The sequence below is a fragment of the Ricinus communis genome, chromosome 7 (assembly GCF_019578655.1).
Source record: "Ricinus communis isolate WT05 ecotype wild-type chromosome 7, ASM1957865v1, whole genome shotgun sequence".
In the NCBI taxonomy this organism is placed as follows: domain Eukaryota; kingdom Viridiplantae; phylum Streptophyta; class Magnoliopsida; order Malpighiales; family Euphorbiaceae; genus Ricinus; species Ricinus communis.
Genome location: NC_063262.1, coordinates 9539834 through 9557792, shown reverse-complemented (window position 1 = coordinate 9557792; position 17959 = coordinate 9539834). Strand labels below are relative to the sequence as shown.

The window sequence follows — 17959 nt, the reverse complement described above, 5'->3', positions numbered from 1 at the left end:
CATATCTATAGAGTCTGTCTTATGTTTCTCTAGTACGAAGTCCACCAAGTCTCCTTTTTTGTTTGAACATATACATGACCAGCTTCCATCTATTCTTGCTCTTCCACCGTCCAGAATTACCTTTAGTCCTCATATATTGCCTTTAAGTTCATCCACTACAAGAAATATTATATATATTCCATAAGGCTGAACATATGATGATTCCCCAGCACAATGCCCTCAAGCATCTCTAGTGAGCATTTAAATTTCTCGAGCTTACTATCATCCAACACACTCCCCACACTCAACCTACTAATAGAATTGACCTCAATAAACTCTAATCTAGCACCACCAATCAATCTTATCCTAGAGTCGACCAGAACAATAATAGAATCCAATACCAACCTCTCTCAAATGCCTATAAGAAATAATGATCCTGTAACCACTTACTCCAAATATAATATTCACAAAACAAATCATAAACTAAACTTACATGTTCAACTCCATTGTAGTATCGATCTCAAACTCACCATTATCACCCAAAAGCAAAGATCCACAATGGCGTGAAGCAATTTTAAAGGAGTATGATGCTCTTATTCAAATGGCATGTGGGACCTTATTTCCCATGATCCCTCCTATAATATTATTAGGTGTAAGTGGAGTTATTACATTAAATGCAAATCTAATGGTTCTATTGACACGTACAAACAAAGGTTGGTAGTAAAGGGCTTTCATTAACGACTTAGATTGGATTATATTGAAACCTTTAGCATTATAATCAAACCTATAGCAATCTGACTAGTTCTTAGTCTAGTGATAACTATATCTTATAAGTATATTTTTATTAATTTTTTGAGTATTATTATCATTATGCTTATGATTTACAGAATTTTAATTTGATTTAGTAATTGAATTATGATTTGTGTGTTTTAAGGTATTTTGGCAATTTCAAGCATAACAGAACCCTTTCGGATAAAAAACTAACTCTTAGATTGGTCTTAAAGATAAGCGAACTTTAGAATTAGTGATTTGAAGCAAAGGGAAAGACTTTATGTTGAACATGCCCTTAGACCGATTCAAAGGAAGAAAAAAGGCGAGAACCGATCGTGGAACTGGTTGAGCTTTGAAGAATTGAAGGTTATTGTCATGAACCGGTCTTGGAACTAGTTCACATGCAAGAAAGGGACCAGGACCGGTCCAAGATGAAAAGTGAGCGAGTCTGCTATTGTGACCGGTTTACTATTATTTTTATGCCAGAGCCCGACTGGTGAACCGATTGGGTATAAGAAACACAATTTTGGACATATTTTTAACTTAGTCAACCCTAAAATAAATCAAGCCTACGAATGTAAGTACCCACACTTTATTATTTGTTCATCTTAAATGCTAAGGTAAAAATGAATTTGACACCTAGATTTAGGTAATAAAACTATACTATGATTTGATCAAAATTTACATGTGAAGATAACAAAACTAGGGTACCAAAGTATCTCCCGATTAGGACTAGGAAAGGTACTGAAAGGTGTAGAATAGATGTCCACGAGGGGGGGGGGGGTGAACCGGACTTTTTAAAATTTTTTAGTTGGATGACTAATTTCTTGATTAGACTTTTTGAAAATTAGTCCAATAGGAGTTCTATTAGATATCTGACACAAACTGCATAGATATCTAACTATACTGAGAAGCACTCTATCAGATATCTACAGTAGTAAGCCAAGCACTGTAATATATACCTCAACTACTTTGAATTAGAGCATTATTCTTGAACTATTGTTTTGATTAGATGAAAGGATGATGAGTTAAATGTCTTATGTAGATTTTAAAAATAGTTATATGTATACCTTATATGTACTTATATGATTTTCTTGTTGTGTGTAACTTTAAACGTCTTTGAGTTGAGTTTTAATGAGTTTTGAATACATTGTTAGTATTAATTCGAAAGAGTTTAGCCTTAATTAGGAGTTTATTTAAGTTATACCATTATTATAGTATTTTATTTACTTCTAGTTTATTTAGAAATTTGTATTTGATTTTAATAAGTTTTTCCTTTTTTTGTAGGAAAGATTAAAAAGCTATGTAATAATTACGTATGGCATGTTGTGCCTATTTTGCATGCTGGAAGAAGAATCAAGAAGCCTAGCTTCACACACGACCATGCTAGAAGTAGTGTCTACCTCTAGATTTTGAAGAATATGATGCATGGGTATTACACAGGCGTTCTTGAAACCATGACTACTTTTACCTGAATCGAATAAATTGTGAAAGCATGATATGGAATCAAACATGGGCGTGTGCCAAGCCATGTCGTAAGGTGAAGAATGTGACAAAGCCGTGTGCCAAGCCGTATCGAATAAAAGAGAGTTTTCTTTCATATGAAACTCAAAAATTTAGGGCAAAATAAGATTTTCTTCGAGTCTTGAATATAAAAGGGGCACAAATTAGCTATTTTAAAAAGAATCACCACCATAGAGAAAAAATTTTGGAAGACTCATTCAAGGATATCAAAAAGATTTATGCAAAGATTCAAGAGTTTGAATTAACTATTTCTTCTTCTTTGATTTCTTTAATGATGTTTTTGTGTACTACCTCAGTTATGTGCAGCTAAACCCTTCTTAAGGTTTGAATTTGCATAGCTAATCTATTACTTGTTTGGATCTTTATTTCTTTCTAATGAATTAATTTTCAGTCAATTTTATGAGTTGCTTTTACTTGTTCTTGTATGTGATTTTAGGCATGATTAAATATATATTTTTGGATAAATTAGAGATAATGAAAGTTGCTCGGCTCATAGACTTGTAAAACTTAGGAACCTCGATTACAAGAATAGGCTAAATTGATTTTGGCATTCTTAGATGAGCTTGAAAGAGACTTTAAGTAATTAGAGTGGTTTATCCTTGATTGAGTTAATGATTTGAATTGTGAAAAGATCTGGCAATTCAAGTAATAGCTAATGAAGCAAATCTGAACTGTAGTTTTAATTATTAGATTTTTAAAAATAATTATTCTAGCTTTAAGTTTTCTTTTCTTATTAGTTATTTATTTAATTACAATTATTACAATTAGGGTTAGTACTTGGTCTCAATCTCCTCGTTGAAACGATACTCATATTCACTATTTACTACTTGTTGCGATCCGTGAACTTATGAAATTTACCTAACAAGTTCTTGGCGCCATTGCTGGGGAGATCTATAATACCAATATTAGCATTACTTTTTATTTTCGCTAGATTAACATCTTTATTTTTATTTTATTTCATTATTTTTACTTTTTCTTTTCACGTACTTGACTTTTGTTTATGCAAACAAGATCGAAACATCTTGAACTAGAGAAAGTAAATCCAAAAATCGAGAAAACTTACAAAAAGAACCGGAAGGAGAAAAGAGAAAGAGATAGAAGAATGGCTGAAGCAGCAGGACAAGCTAGGTCTTTAGAAGAATATGGGGTTGAGGTCTCATGGGAAGCCAAAATTACATTATGAAGCCAACCATCAAAGCTAATACCTTCTAAGTCAAACTTGGATACATCTAAATGGTTTTGCAATATCAGTTCGATCGACTAACATCAGAAGATCCTAATACTTATCGAGCCTCTTTTCTCGATAATTATGACACTTTTAAGATCAATGGAGTGAGTACAGATGTTATTCGTCTTAGATTATTTCCTTTCTTATTAAGAGATAAGGCAAAATTATGGTTATGATCATTGGCACTGAATTCCATTACCTCGTGAAATGCACTTTCTAAGGCCTTTCTTACTAAGTACTACCCGCTTGGAAAGACTGTCAAATATCGCCAAGCCCTTGCTGGATTTAAGTAACAACCTAGAGAATCTCTCTGTAATGCTTGGAAGAGATTTAAAGACATGCAAAGGCATTGCCTACACCATAGTATTCTAGATTGGCTTCTCATGCAAATTTTCTATCAAGGATTTTCTAAATCTTTGCAAATTACCATTGACGGTACTGTATAAGGCTCTTTTATGAGCAAAACAGCGGATGATGCATATGCACTCTTACAGAAGATGGCATCTCTTAATTATAAATTGCATGGGGAACAAACTAAACCTAGAAAAGCAGCATGAGTATATGAAGTTAATAGTTTAAGCATGGTAAATGCCAAGTTGGATTTCTTCACTAAGAAATTAAAGAGTTTGAATTTCACATGTTATCCATTACATGTGCTATCTTGTGAAGTGTGTGGAGAAGGACACTCTACTACAGAATGTCAACAAGGTGATCCTTATTCCTAAGGCTACTCAATTGAAAAACTTAATGTCTTGAATGATTACAATGGTAGACCTCAAAGGAATCCATACTCCAACACATACAACCCTGGGTGGAGGAACCACCTAAGCTTCTTATGGTCGAATCAAGGAGGGAATTCTAATCCCAATGCTAATTAAGGATATAAAGCACCACCTCTACTGAGTTTTTAGCAAAAGAATTCCTATCCTCAACCTGAACCCAAGAGAAACCTCAAGATGATGATGAAGAACTTTATCCAATTACAAAATAAGGTAATGCAAGCAGTTCAAGCAAGACTAAAGCAGTAAGAAGAAAGGTTGAAACAATTCCCTCAAATGATGAACAATAGAACACTTGATAAGCAATTTCAAAAGGTTTTGAAAGTGTTCCAATAATTAGACATCACCATTCCCTTTTTAGAAGTAGTCGTCAAATGCCAAAGTATGCTAAATGCCTCAAGAATATTATATCTAATGAAAGGAAGTAGGATGATCATGAGATCATACTAATGAATGAGGAATGTAGCATTGTCACCAGCAATAAGCTTCCTCTAAAGCTTAAGGACCTAAGGAGTATCATTATACCTTGTGTAGTTGGTAAATTGTCTATTGGTCAAGCATTTTGTGAACTAGGATCTAGTGTTTAATCCCTTTGTCTTTGTGCAACAAAATGAATATTGGAGAATCCAAACCCATCAATATTTTCTTACAACTAGCCGATAGATCCATAGTCTATTTCGAAGGAATTTTGGACGATGTACCTGTCAAAGTTGGAAAATTCTATGTGCCTTATGGCTTTGTGGTTATAGAGATGAAAGAATATCTTCAAACTCCTATAATTCTAGGATGACCTTTCCTTGCTACAGCTGGAGCAATAATTGATATAACCAGGGGTAAGATCAAGCTTGAAATTAGGGAAGAAAGAATAGAGTTTGATGTCTTCAAAATGGCAAAGCAAATCATAACAATGGGGTTGTGCTTTAGAAAGGATATGAGAGAGAGTTGTGTAGAATGAGTGTCCGAGTAATAATTCGCTAGCGATCTACTTTAAGCATGTTTAGTTCATGATGCAAAAAAAGATGACATCGATCTACATTCGAGAGCTAAATGACTTCTCCAACTTAATGGACTTAAGGAGACTAGAATGGATGCTTAAGAGAATGCAAAGATTTACAAAGAAAGAACTAAGAAGTCGCATAATAAGCATAAAAAAAAGAGCTTCAAAAAGTAAATTTAGTGCTTATTTCCAATCCAAAACATAATCCTATCCAGGCAAATTCAAGTTATAATGGTGTTGACCCTTCAGAATTAAGCAGATTTTTTTTTATGGAGCTATTGAACTCTCGAAAAAGGCAAATGAAACATTTAAAGTCAATAGACAATGTTTTAATATCTTTCATACAAGAGAGTATGGTCTAAAGAGTGTCTCTTGCAGACTCAAAGATCCCAATTGAGATCATAGCAGTTCGGTCAAGGTAATGACCTTAAATTAGCGCTAATTGGTAGGCAACCCAATAATTGTTTTACATTTGGGGGCAATCCAAAAGGCGATACATCTTATACCTTCAAAAATAAAAGTCTACACAAAGATTTCAGGTTTTAAATACAATCAGAAAAGGCAAAAATAGAAGCCAAGGAAATTTAAAAGCCGGAGTTCGCTCCTGAACTATCCATCTCGTCGTCTGATTCAGCACCATCCCTTGGGTTTATAATGCGGGTAGCTGAAGAGTCAAGGCATTAATCTGTCACTGGTCGTCTAACTGCCCCTGCAGTCCCTCTGATGAAAACCCAAAAAAGGAGAATTAGTTAGCACATTTCACGCATTTCATGCATACATTTTGCATTTCATAAATCATAATTTATTTTCTTACCCACCAATCCTCACCAAGGATGAAAATTTTGTTTCCTCGCTACCCTAACCAGTCGATTTACATGCTCAAATTGGTCTTTTTGAACCTATATTTGTATATATGTCAGTAACCTTTTTAGGAAAGCCAAAATGATAGAAATGCAGAAGGAAGGCAAAAGCTTACATGGGTGTAGTTGCTCGGGACGAACTTTAAAAGGAAATACTGATCTATGGCGAGACAGTGCTCTACCACACCAAGTGGACTTCAATATGAAACCATCGGATCATGAGGGAATAAAATAGCTCCGAGGACCACATTTGACGTAGCCATAGGTGGTGCCTCAGAAGTCGCACCAGCAGATGAGCCTGCGACATATGAAGGCTGGTTGCGTCGAGAAGACCATCCTTCAGTTGGCTTGTGGATAGCAGGGGCCTATCAAACAAGCTATGAATAGGTGAATAAAATAGCAGTACATGGTAAAAAGAGAGCATTCTAAATAATCTAATAAAATACCCGGACAATAGTGTCATCCCTGATAGGTAAAGTCCCCAGCAGCTGCGGAATGAACGAGGTATAACCGATCAGTTGTGAACGAAGGGTAAAATCCATAACCTCATCATACCCGTTCAAGCACTCTATCAGCTCCTCTCTAATAAGATCGGTTGTCCAAAACATGTAGAGATGAGAAGATAATGGGACTTGGCACCTATTGGGATCGCGCTCCCAACCATAAATTCTTTCGCCAAGGTACCAAGCCCTACATACGGGCCTAGCCAATAGGATCATCTTCTGTTCGAGGTCAATCGTGGATAGCATATAAGGCTCTCACTGGTCACACTCTCCTTGCCAATCACTCGGGATCTGTAAACCAGAAAAGGTAAGCAACGATATAAATAAAACACGTGTAACTAATGAATTATGTTTACCATGTCCTAGGACAGGTTGTTGATCCACATATAGTGCATGTGTACTTGTGACCACTAGCAACTGCCCTGCTGGAGCCTCAATATCTCAAGTAAGGGAAAGCTCGCGAGGTGCAGATGGGTTGTTAGCCTACGAGGAGGCCAATCTCCAAGGCAAACCTGCAAAAATGAGGAATCAGCGCACATGATATAAAAGCAACTAGAAGAAAAGAATCAAGATAACTTACATGGATCGCATGCTAGAAGCTGCAAATCTTCTTGCCACCACGAATGGTGATGTCCATCTGTTGATAAAGGTATATGAGGGCCATAGACTCCTAGTGTGAAGAGTCAAACTTCACTCTCTACTATATATTTAATAAATGTACTATAAGTTTCTATGCATTTGATTTAATTGATATTTGTAATTTTTATTTTTTATTGGATAAAATTGAAAAAAAAAGAAATTAAAACTATTAAGATCTACTTACTTATAGAAAACTGACACCTATAAAATTTTTCGAATGAAAACAAAAAAAGAACTTTATATTTATTTGTGTCATTTTTCTAAAATGAAAATAGAAAACAGTTTTTCATGTTTTTAAAATTATAACTAAACTTTGAAAAACTTTTGAAAACAAATTTAACATGTCTCCTATATTTTTCTTCTCTGTAGATTACTTATTTTCAGATGAAAACAAGAAATTCTCACTTTATTTATTTCACATCTATTCTTTATACTTAAAATATTACTTAAGTGGAAAATTAAAAGCTTTTTATAAAGTGAACATGTTTTATAAATTTTCTATAGAAATGAAAAGATTTCATTTTTCTTAAAAGTTAGAAAATAAAAATGGAAAAAAATTCTTGAAAAACAAACAATGTCTTAATATTTATGGAAATAAAAGTAAAATATAGAATAAAATATAAAAATCTATTGGACTTAAATAAAATGTTATACTCTTTATATGTAAATATTTCTGAAGATATTTTTTATTCTAAAAATTATGTTCTTTAAAATAAAAAGTATTATTAAAGATGCTCTTATATAAAAAGAAAAATATAGAAAATATATTTAACCTATTTATAAAATTTTTTATATTCAATTATAATTTTAAATATATATATATATAATTCTATTTTCTATTTTCATTTAAAAATTCTCAAAGAAAACTAACATAATTTGCTATAAGAGCCTCAGAACATTTGAGGAAAGAAGAGCCCATCTCAATTTGTTCATCTTCTAATGCAACCCCACAAACACTGGAGGCCAATCTTTTCTTTTATATGCAATTCCCATGTTTTGTTATTGGCCCATCAATTGTTGTTCTTATGATGTGGGCCAATCCAATGGCCATAACATATATAAGTGCAATTACAGTAGTGATTAATCATTCATCACAAGTACTCCTACTAGTCTGTACCAGTTACAGAATGATAATCTGGTGCATAAATATTAACTAAAGCAGTGCTGCTGCATGCATGTATATATATAACCACATGATGAAAAGGACTAAGGAGTAATGGCTTATGGCCTAGTGGAGGAAGAAAGTAATTAACAGAGAAAAGCCTATGAAGAGGAAGAAGGAGAAGATGCTTGTAAATTCCAGCCATTTGGGTTCATAACAGGCACTTGATCTTGATGATAATGATGACGATGGTGATGATTGTAGTAAACCACACATGGAGTTTGATGGTTGTGCATACCATCATATGTTGTTATCACATATTTTGGGTCTTCTCTGTCCCTTTCCACTCTCTTCTTTACACTGCATCCTCCACTTGAACATTTATAGTAATTCCTACAAAGATATATTCATATATTATTACAAATCTTGGGTTTTCATGTTATCATCAAAATTATAAAGCCTAAATTGTGATTCTAAAGCATTGAAACTACATATAGTATTATATGTTAACAAGTTACCCATGCCGGGTCTCTTCCACACACCTTTCACCCATGATAATTTGTTCAACTAACAGTTCGTTTGCTATAAGCCACAGTATTACCATGTTTAGTAGATATAATAAAGATTGTGCTTAACAATCATAATAGTTTAGCTAACCTATATGAAATAAGTATTATCTAAAGCCAAGTCACAGATATCATTAGTAAGTTATATTGAATGGGATTACTCATCCATAATTAATAAAATTTTGGTTCCTAAAATAGCCTTGACTTTTTATTTTATTTCTCTAAAAATGACCTTAATTGCTAAATTTATTTTATAATTGTCTATATTTATATCGGTATACCTTAGAGCAAAAAATGGTAATTCAAGCCAAAAGTTAATATAGAGTATATGAACAAACTTAAAAGATGTTTTGAGAAAAAAAAAAAAGAGAAAAGATAGGAGATATAAGTTTTATATATAAGACAAAGATTGTTTTAGTAATTTGATTAGTATAACAATTTATTTATTTAGTCAAACAATCCTCTCAAACGTAGGATTACAAAAATAGAGTTAATTAATTTTATGAATTAATATACTTGTACCAAGCAATATTTAATATCATTCACATAGCTTAGTTAAACATAAGACTAAGTCTAATTTTAAAAATAATGAATCCTTCGAACTAAATGGACTGTAAGAATATAATAGATAAATTAAATACAATCAATTTAACTGATCGTGTCAAAATATTAAACTTAAATATAAATATGTTTATTAACTATGTTATACAGGTTGATTTATGTAATCCATTTAACAAATTAAATTTTGATAGTTTGTTTTTTAATAAAAATTTAATTTTTAAATTCCAACAATAAATCATTTAAATATAAAAGGTACAAATTTGAATTATTATTTAAGACACAATTGCATTTTATATATATATATATATATATATATATGTGTGTGTGTTTATTCGTATGTAAAGCCTGATCAAGCTTACAATTAATATGACCTGAAAGCCTCTAAATTACTGACGTATGTATTACGTCAGCAAGTGCTCCATATATAGGATAATTTGTGGCATCCCACCTAACAAGAATAACCATCATTGCTTCCAATATATACATTTACGTACACCCTAAATATCCCATCCTCTCCGTTTCAAAAAAAAAAAAAGTAATTTATTTTAAATTTATGACTTAAAAAAAATATATTATTAGTTTTTATTAGTATATATCTCTAACATATTTTTATTAAGTTTTCTATAAAAACTAAATTTTAAAGTGTAAAATTCAAAAATTAATTACATGTGATACTTTGTATGTAGATTAATAAAAAAATATTTTAAATTTAATATTTTATTAAATTAAAAATTAAAAATATGGACTATAATTATTGAGAAGGAAAGAATATAAAACTAGAACATTTATATTTTCTGAAGTTAAAACAACATCCACTTGTTTCAGTAGTATCTGCTTGTGATAATCTCTAGTTTTTTGTTTGTTTTGGTTACCAATGTTATACCCAACTTGTCCCCTTAAGTTCTGGACCACATTGTTTTAAACAAACCAATATACCCATCATATACCACAATACAAACAAGTGCAAAATGACTATTGAGTTAATATATTAATTAAATTGACTTGAGATTATTTTGAAATGACCAAAAATAAGCTATACATACTATTTAAATGGGAAATTAAAGTGAGTATTAGGATTTTATTATTAATAAATATCTATTGAGACTCATCCCTAATGTATAATTAAAATAAATATAAGAAATAATACTTTATGCTTCTTGAAAATTCAACAATTAAAATTACATGAACAAAACATGTCACTTTTGTAAAATTAATGTGCCACAATCTAATTAGATATCATTGACTAAGTTATAAGGGCAAATTACAATTCTTAGAGACTTTGATCATTTTGAGTTAATCACTACAACCATCTCTTTAAGTTGCTCAAATGAAGACTAGAATATCAAAATGAGAAATCTTTAGAGTTTTTGTAAATACATTAAATAAAAATGAGCTACAGCAATTAATAATTCAGACAGTAAATCCAATATAAGATATTTAATTTAATAAAAATTAAAATCAAAATAAGTAATATGATTTTACTAATTAATATATCTTATTTTATTAGTGTCTCTATAAATAACGTGGTAGATAAAGTTTATCTAAATATTATATGTATATACTAATTGATAATGTGTGTATATTATGATAGAAACACATTTGGAAATCAATTGATGCATGGCTACATAATTTGGCTAGATAATTATAGCCTACAAATAGAGTTGGATGGTAGCATTAGATGACATATTTGGCTAGTCATGTATATATAATACCCTCTTGCCAAATGAAATGAAAAACTACAATTAAATATATAGGCAGACATAACAAAATCAATTAACCTTGTACTAGTTTTAGTGAAATCTGCAATGAATACACAAGTGGAAGCCGCCACTTGAAATTTTTACAATGCGTGTGTTTGTGGTGTGATGGGATATGTAAATACAATATATAGAAGTGATGGCTTTAGGTCCCCCAACCTTTTTGAGTGTTGGACACAAAATGCTAGTTTAAATAAACCATTGGCATGACCCCAGTATCATGTCTTTTTGTGTACATGGTTTGATGTGAATTGTTTCTTCTTCCAGTCACCCTCACCTTTATGTACCTCTATTTCCCACAAGATTAACTATCCTAATTAGACCAAGTAATCTTAGTATTATTTAGAGGGAAAAAATTACATATTAATAATAAAAAAAATTATATCAAGCACATAATAATAACCGACCAGATTATACCGAGCACACAACAATAATCAGGATAACTGACCATTTTATACCTAAATATCATGTCTGTGTAATTGACATGTGTTTATGAAGCTAATCATGTCTAATGAGCACCTAGTGGTGGTCGAAGGAGAAGTAAGTTCCATATAAGAACAAACAAAAAGTATGTCATATATAAAAAGAACATAAAAGTATCTTGCATCTTTACACAAACTTTATCAGATTCCATTGACATAACCCATTTGTATCCAGTTCATAGTTTACTGTATAGGATATGGATTCTTTGACATATTGCCCTAAAAATCCTTAATTAGTACATGAAAGGTGACATGGGTTATTGTTTTCCCTTTCTCCCATAAATTTTTCAGCTGTCGCAGCAGCATTTAATTAATACCATATCCAGGTTTACCCCTAGTCACAGATCAAACACCATTAAAACAGATAATCCACGTGTGTAATGTATTATCAGACACTCAGAATCATTTTTCATCAATTAAGGAAAGGTCAATTCTAAATATAATAACGACTAATTGTTGTCGTTGCTGTTCTTCTTCTAAATTAATCAACCCCGTGACCATTTCATAATTTAGAATGAAAAACCAACTTCCAATAAACTATATTATATATCAATCTCGTGATTAAATGATCATATGCAAAACAAATACAATTATTTCAACTAATTGATATAAAAAAAACAATGCAATATTTAACTAATTTAATTTATATTAATTATTATTATATATATATATATATGTGTATATACCTTGGATGGGGGCTGTTCTTCACAGACTTCTTTCCGTACTTCCTCCATTTAAATCCATCATCCATGATTTCTAACTCCGATTTCGTTCTAAATGCAACTCTATGCCCCACTTCAGCCTTCTCTTTCTTCACTCCCTTTTTCCATTTACTATATATAAATATATAAAATATTAAAATTCAAAGTAAAATGATTATCATTTTGAATATCAAGAAATCAAGAACACAAGAAGATGTTCAGAACAGACATACTCGTTATTAGCATTTTCTGATGTTGCACTTGCAGCAGTACCACTACTGTATTCAGTTGAAGCACCACTAGCAAACTGATCCGACAACACCATAGTACTCTGCGACGAAGAGTCATCTCCAAACCCGCCATCGAGCATGAGAAAATCCGATAACTGGAACTCCACTGGCTGCAAGGACGGATCCATAATCGGATCAAAGTGAGAATAATTATAATTGTTAGGGTTAGGGTTTGCTGGGTAGTCCATTGCCAAGAAGCTTGAGTCGAACATCTAGTACATTAGCAGTAAATGAAAATGGTAGGCATGGCTGCAATATAGATTTATATAATATATACATATTACTAAATTTAAAAAAAAAAACAAAAAAAAAATCATATGTAATTTAAATCATTATCTTTTCTTTTTTGAGCTGCTCCTTCATAGACACTTTCCTGGAGGGATGCTAGAAGGTGCCTCAGTTGTGCCACGTGTCTATCGCATGACGTCATAATGAAGACGTCATTCTGGGAGTATGCATTGGGGTGTGTGGACCACCTTCTATACTGTGAGATATATGTAAAAGTTGTAATAATATATAATCTATCTATAATATATATTAATTATAAATCCTATGTGTTTTATCATGTAAGATTCAAAATAAATATTTTTTTATTTCGGTAAAAAAATTTAATTTCGAAAATTAACATCTAATTATGTTAATAGTTTTAAAATCTAATACATTCTTAATCCTAATTTCATAAATAACTAATGCATTATAAACTTATATAATTTTATATAAATTTATTTAAAGTCTAATTATTTTATAAATTTATAAAATATATAAAAACATATTAATTCTGCTATACATTAAAGAATAATATTCATAAATAATTAAATAAATTTAATAAATATCATATCTCATATTAATTTATTAAATATTTTATATTATAATTTTTATAATAATAATTTATGTATATAACATGTGTGATGAGTAATATATATATATATATATATATATATATAATCACTTTAAAAAAGGAAAAAGAAAAGGAGAAATAGGAAAAGTTATGGTGATTTTGATAGGGGAATTGGCATTTTGGTGGGGGGATGGAGAAATTGAATAGTATTAGTATTGGGCATTCATATAAATAAAAGAATAGAATCCATGATTGTGGTATTCAATCTAATTGACATTAGTGGACTCCAAATTTGTTCTCTTTGCAATACCAAGGATATGTTAATGTAATACCAATCATATTGACCATTCCCAAAAGAATAAAAAAATAAAAACCAATTATATTGATAACAATTGATTATCACTTCTTTATATTTCATAAAAATATAAGATAGTTAGCAAGAGTATTAAAATAAAATAAAATAAAATAATAAAAATGATATTCACTTTATTTAATGTCTCAATTTCAAATTTCTATTTCCTTATAACAAAAACAATTAATAAGTTGATATTGACTTAATAATAGTCCCAATTTCACTAATCAAAAGTTAAGAGCAATTTGATTAAATTTAACAATCATTAATACTAAGTTAATCCATATACAGATTGAATTTTACTTTTGGGTGGATTCCAGATACTGTATGATCGATTATTGGCTCTTTTTTTTTTTTTTTTCCATAAAGTCAAAAGCATTGGCTTTACTTGAGATTGGAGTGAATAAAATTACCCCAACGTACTGGCAAAATCTTTTGTCTAATTTAATTTAATTTAAAGGGTAAAAAGAGAACTGTCTACATTTTTATGGCCCAATAATATTTGATCCCAAACAAAATAAAGAAAAAGGAAAAGAAAAAGCAAAAATTATATCACTTTAGTTGCTACTGATAATACTACTTATGAAGGAAGGCATATCCTTTTTTCGTTTTGGTTGAAAATTAGAATAGAAAGGGATGAAAGTGAGAATAATAATTTCTTTTTATATGTTGTTCGGCTTAATAATATAGGAGGGGAATTAAACTTATTTATTGTTGATATTAATAATATTATTTAATTGTTTTGAAAATAAAATAATATTTAATTTTTTATTTATAGATGATTTAACTCGATTGATTCTAATTGATGAGGAATCTCATTTCATTTCTCGAATGATTATTTATGAATCAAACACTGATAATTATAATCACTTATTCATATAAATAATAATATAAATGGTTATTGAACTTAGAAATTATTGGACTTCTTTTGCATTTTTTAAGGAATTTGTGCATTTATTGAATTTTTATTGTAATTTTTTATATTGTGAATTCTTAGAACTCACTTTTATTTTGTTTGATATAAATAAAAATTCACTCTATCTCATTAATTTTTTTAAAATTGATTATAACTAAACTAAATTTTAAAATATTTAGTGAAAATTATAAATAAATATTAAATTTATTAATTATATTTTGCCACGATAAAATGACTTTTGATTTAAAAATATTTTTCCTCTTGCATTTTTCTTCTTTTTCTTTTATTAATATCTCCTCTTTTTTTCTCTTCTATTAGTTTCAAATCAATTTTGTTATATATCATACTAAATAAATAGATTTACTTATAAATGAATTTTATTAGGAATAAAATTTATAAAAAATAATCTTTTTATAAAATTTGAACCCAATGCGAGATAAAGAAACAATAATTATTACACAGCTCAAGCGTGTGGTCTTTCTTCCCTTTAGTTATTCTTTTTTCTTTTTCTTTTTCTTTTTCTTTTTCTATATTCAAGTGAAATTTCATTCACTTATCTAAACAACATATTGACATATAGAGAGTAAAACCTTTTTATAGTCATACATATAGAGTCAATATAAAATTTATAATTAATTTTATTGGTGAAATGATAATAACTAGAAATAAAACAGATTATTATCTTATTATATTATATAAATAAGATTGTTAAAATAAAATAATAATATAGAAAGATAAAACATAGCATAACACATGTTTCTAAAAATTATATATACAAATTACTATATTGAGGAATAATTTCTTAAAACGGGACTTAAGAAATTTGTAACTTATTACAACTGATCTACAACTGATTCAAATTGAGACCAGAATTTTTTATGATTATATAGAAGTTATTCCTATATGGAACATCACTATAAAGAGATTTTATTATACTATTGTTACTCTTTGAAAAAGAAAAATTGATGTGATTTTAACTTTAATTTGTTGACTTTTAAAACAATCTCATCTTATCATTAAATTAAGACATAATATATATATATATATAAATTTCTGACACCTAAATTTTTTTTTGACATGTATGTTTAATTTTTGACAAATAAATTTTTTATTTTGATATATGTACTTACTTTTACCATATGAGATTCAAACTTATATGTAATTTTATAATTTTTCTATTAAATTATTGATTTGTAATGTACATTGCTAATTAATCTAATTCTAAGAAATAGTATATTAATTATATTTTAATATATATTAAATAATTTTCTAATCAGATACTAATTATATCTTCAAAAAATAGCATTCCTCCTAGAGTAGCTATTAATATGAATAAGAAAAACTATGTTATAGCCATTTTTATATATTCAATATACTCTACGGATAGAATACTACCTAGAGTTGAACATAGTAAAACAAGAAATTCAAAGATTTTATTGAAATTGTTTGTTTAGAAATTTTCCAAAAAGCTAATCATAGGTTCTTCTCCCAATCGTAACAATAGGGTCGTTATACTCATTACTAACTTGTTGAAGAGATGTAAGCGACATTTGGCGATGAGCATGCACTTGTTTGGAGAGATCATCGTAAATCATTAAGGTATGTCGTTCACATTACATAAAATATTCAACAAGAGCTACTCCTGTATAAGGAGTGAGGTACTGTAATGCAGCCGGAGAATCCACGTTTCAGCTACCACAATAGTAAAATCCATTGCCCTCTTTCCTAATAGTTAGTTTGCTATTATTTTTAAAATTTTATAAATTAATATTTAATATTGAAAATCTTATTAAATTATATATATCAATTTAATTTTAAAATTAAAATAATAATAGTTATGCAACGTATACATAAACGACTAATTTTACTTAAGTTTGTATGTTTTAAAAACAATATCCATTTACTCCAAGAATTGTAAAATACATTTAAAATCAATATCTTAATAAATCACCCGGTTAAAGGTCTAGTCATTGTCCATTAAACCGGTCTGAATTAAAACATTTAAACTTTTTTATTTTAAAAATAAACTAATTTAATTGGCTACTTCAACCGGTTAAATCTGATTAATTTTATAATTTTACTGGTCAAACTGCAATTTGATTAGAATTCTGATTCTTAAATTTAAATAAAATTAAATTAATCTTTAATTTTTTATTCAGCTAGCTGATTTGTTCCGATATTTAAAACAGTAAAAATGAAATAATTAGGTCTTGTTTTTAAATTTTATCGAGTCAGTAGAGCAAACTGAACTAACTAATCCTTGTCTTTTTTTTTACTAATTGAAGTAATCTAGAAAGTTAATATAACAAGTTTTCTTTGAATCTAACTATAAAAGCCACCAGCTGGATATTTGATCTTTTTTTTCCCTTTTCCTCATCTTTAATTTGGTGTTTTGAAATCTCCTTTGATTTAGTGTGATTCCACTTCATTTTGTGGGCTCATCAAACTTAGAAAGAGAAAAACTTAAGGGCAAAAGAACTGGACTCTATCTGGATACATATTTTATAATTGAAGATAACATGCTTATACTTTTAATCAATAAATTAAGATATAAAGGATGGTTTAGTTCGTGAAAAAAATTTAAGGCGACAATGAAAATCAAAATAAGTGGTTTTCTGTTATTAGTGTTTGGTTCATTAAAAATGACTGAAAAATCAGAATGTGTTTACTCTATTCATAGTTCTCATAATAATTATATCCAATTAATTATAAATAATTAAATAAATAAAATAATAATTTATGATCTATTTAAATATTATTTTTATATATTTATTATATATAATATTATGAAAATTTATAATTTATTAATTCTTATTTTTATTTTTATTTTTTTATCTTATTTCTATTTTTATTATTAATCTTAAATGAATAGGTAATAAAATTTATTATTTTTTTTAGCAATTTAAGAATATTATGTCAAACCGACCGTCTTGTTTGGAGCCTGGACCGGAGACACGTATGAAACAGGCAAAAAATCTAATGAATATCTAGTAAAGGAAGCGACGTGTGAGGCAACATTCTATCAGATTCACATAAATCCAACGGGGCAAATCAGGATTTATTCTTTTCTTTTTCTCCTAAAGAAAATATTTAATTAGTTAGTTTAATTTGCCA

At 29.3% G+C, this 17959-nt stretch overlaps 1 protein-coding gene and 1 long non-coding RNA gene across 5 annotated transcripts; both read right to left on the bottom strand.

Moving 5' to 3' along the window:
• Positions 1-5569: 5569 nt before the first annotated feature.
• LOC125370543 lies at positions 5570-7774 on the bottom strand. Of its 4 annotated transcripts, none has more exons than XR_007216581.1 (6): positions 7222-7774; positions 6998-7153; positions 6585-6932; positions 6255-6515; positions 6093-6177; positions 5570-5998 (listed from the first exon to the last, which is right to left on the bottom strand). It is a non-coding gene; the product is annotated as an uncharacterized LOC125370543 (long non-coding RNA). The 4 variants fall into 4 exon arrangements; XR_007216579.1 differs by having other exon boundaries at positions 6255-6503; positions 7222-7767; XR_007216580.1 differs by having other exon boundaries at positions 6097-6177; positions 6255-6932.
• Positions 7775-8217: 443 nt separating this feature from the next.
• LOC8261704 (probable WRKY transcription factor 51) lies at positions 8218-12996 on the bottom strand. The gene is made up of 3 exons (XM_002533308.4): positions 12683-12996; positions 12435-12581; positions 8218-8775 (listed from the first exon to the last, which is right to left on the bottom strand). The coding sequence occupies exons 1-3, from the start codon at positions 12949-12951 to the stop codon at positions 8544-8546; spliced, it is 648 nt and encodes a 215-aa protein (XP_002533354.3). The 5' UTR covers positions 12952-12996; the 3' UTR covers positions 8218-8543.
• Positions 12997-17959: the final 4963 nt, after the last annotated feature.

Coding starts and splice junctions, on each gene's coding strand:
- LOC8261704 (XM_002533308.4), bottom strand. CDS start 12,951: ATGTTCGACTCAAGCTTCTTGGCAATGGACTACCCAGCAAACCCTAAC. Junction 12,582..12,682: donor TCAGAAAATGCTAATAACGA/GTATGTCTGTTC, acceptor ATTTATATATAG/TAAATGGAAAAAGGGAGTGA. Junction 8,776..12,434: donor AAGAACAGCCCCCATCCAAG/GTATATACACAT, acceptor ATATCTTTGTAG/GAATTACTATAAATGTTCAA.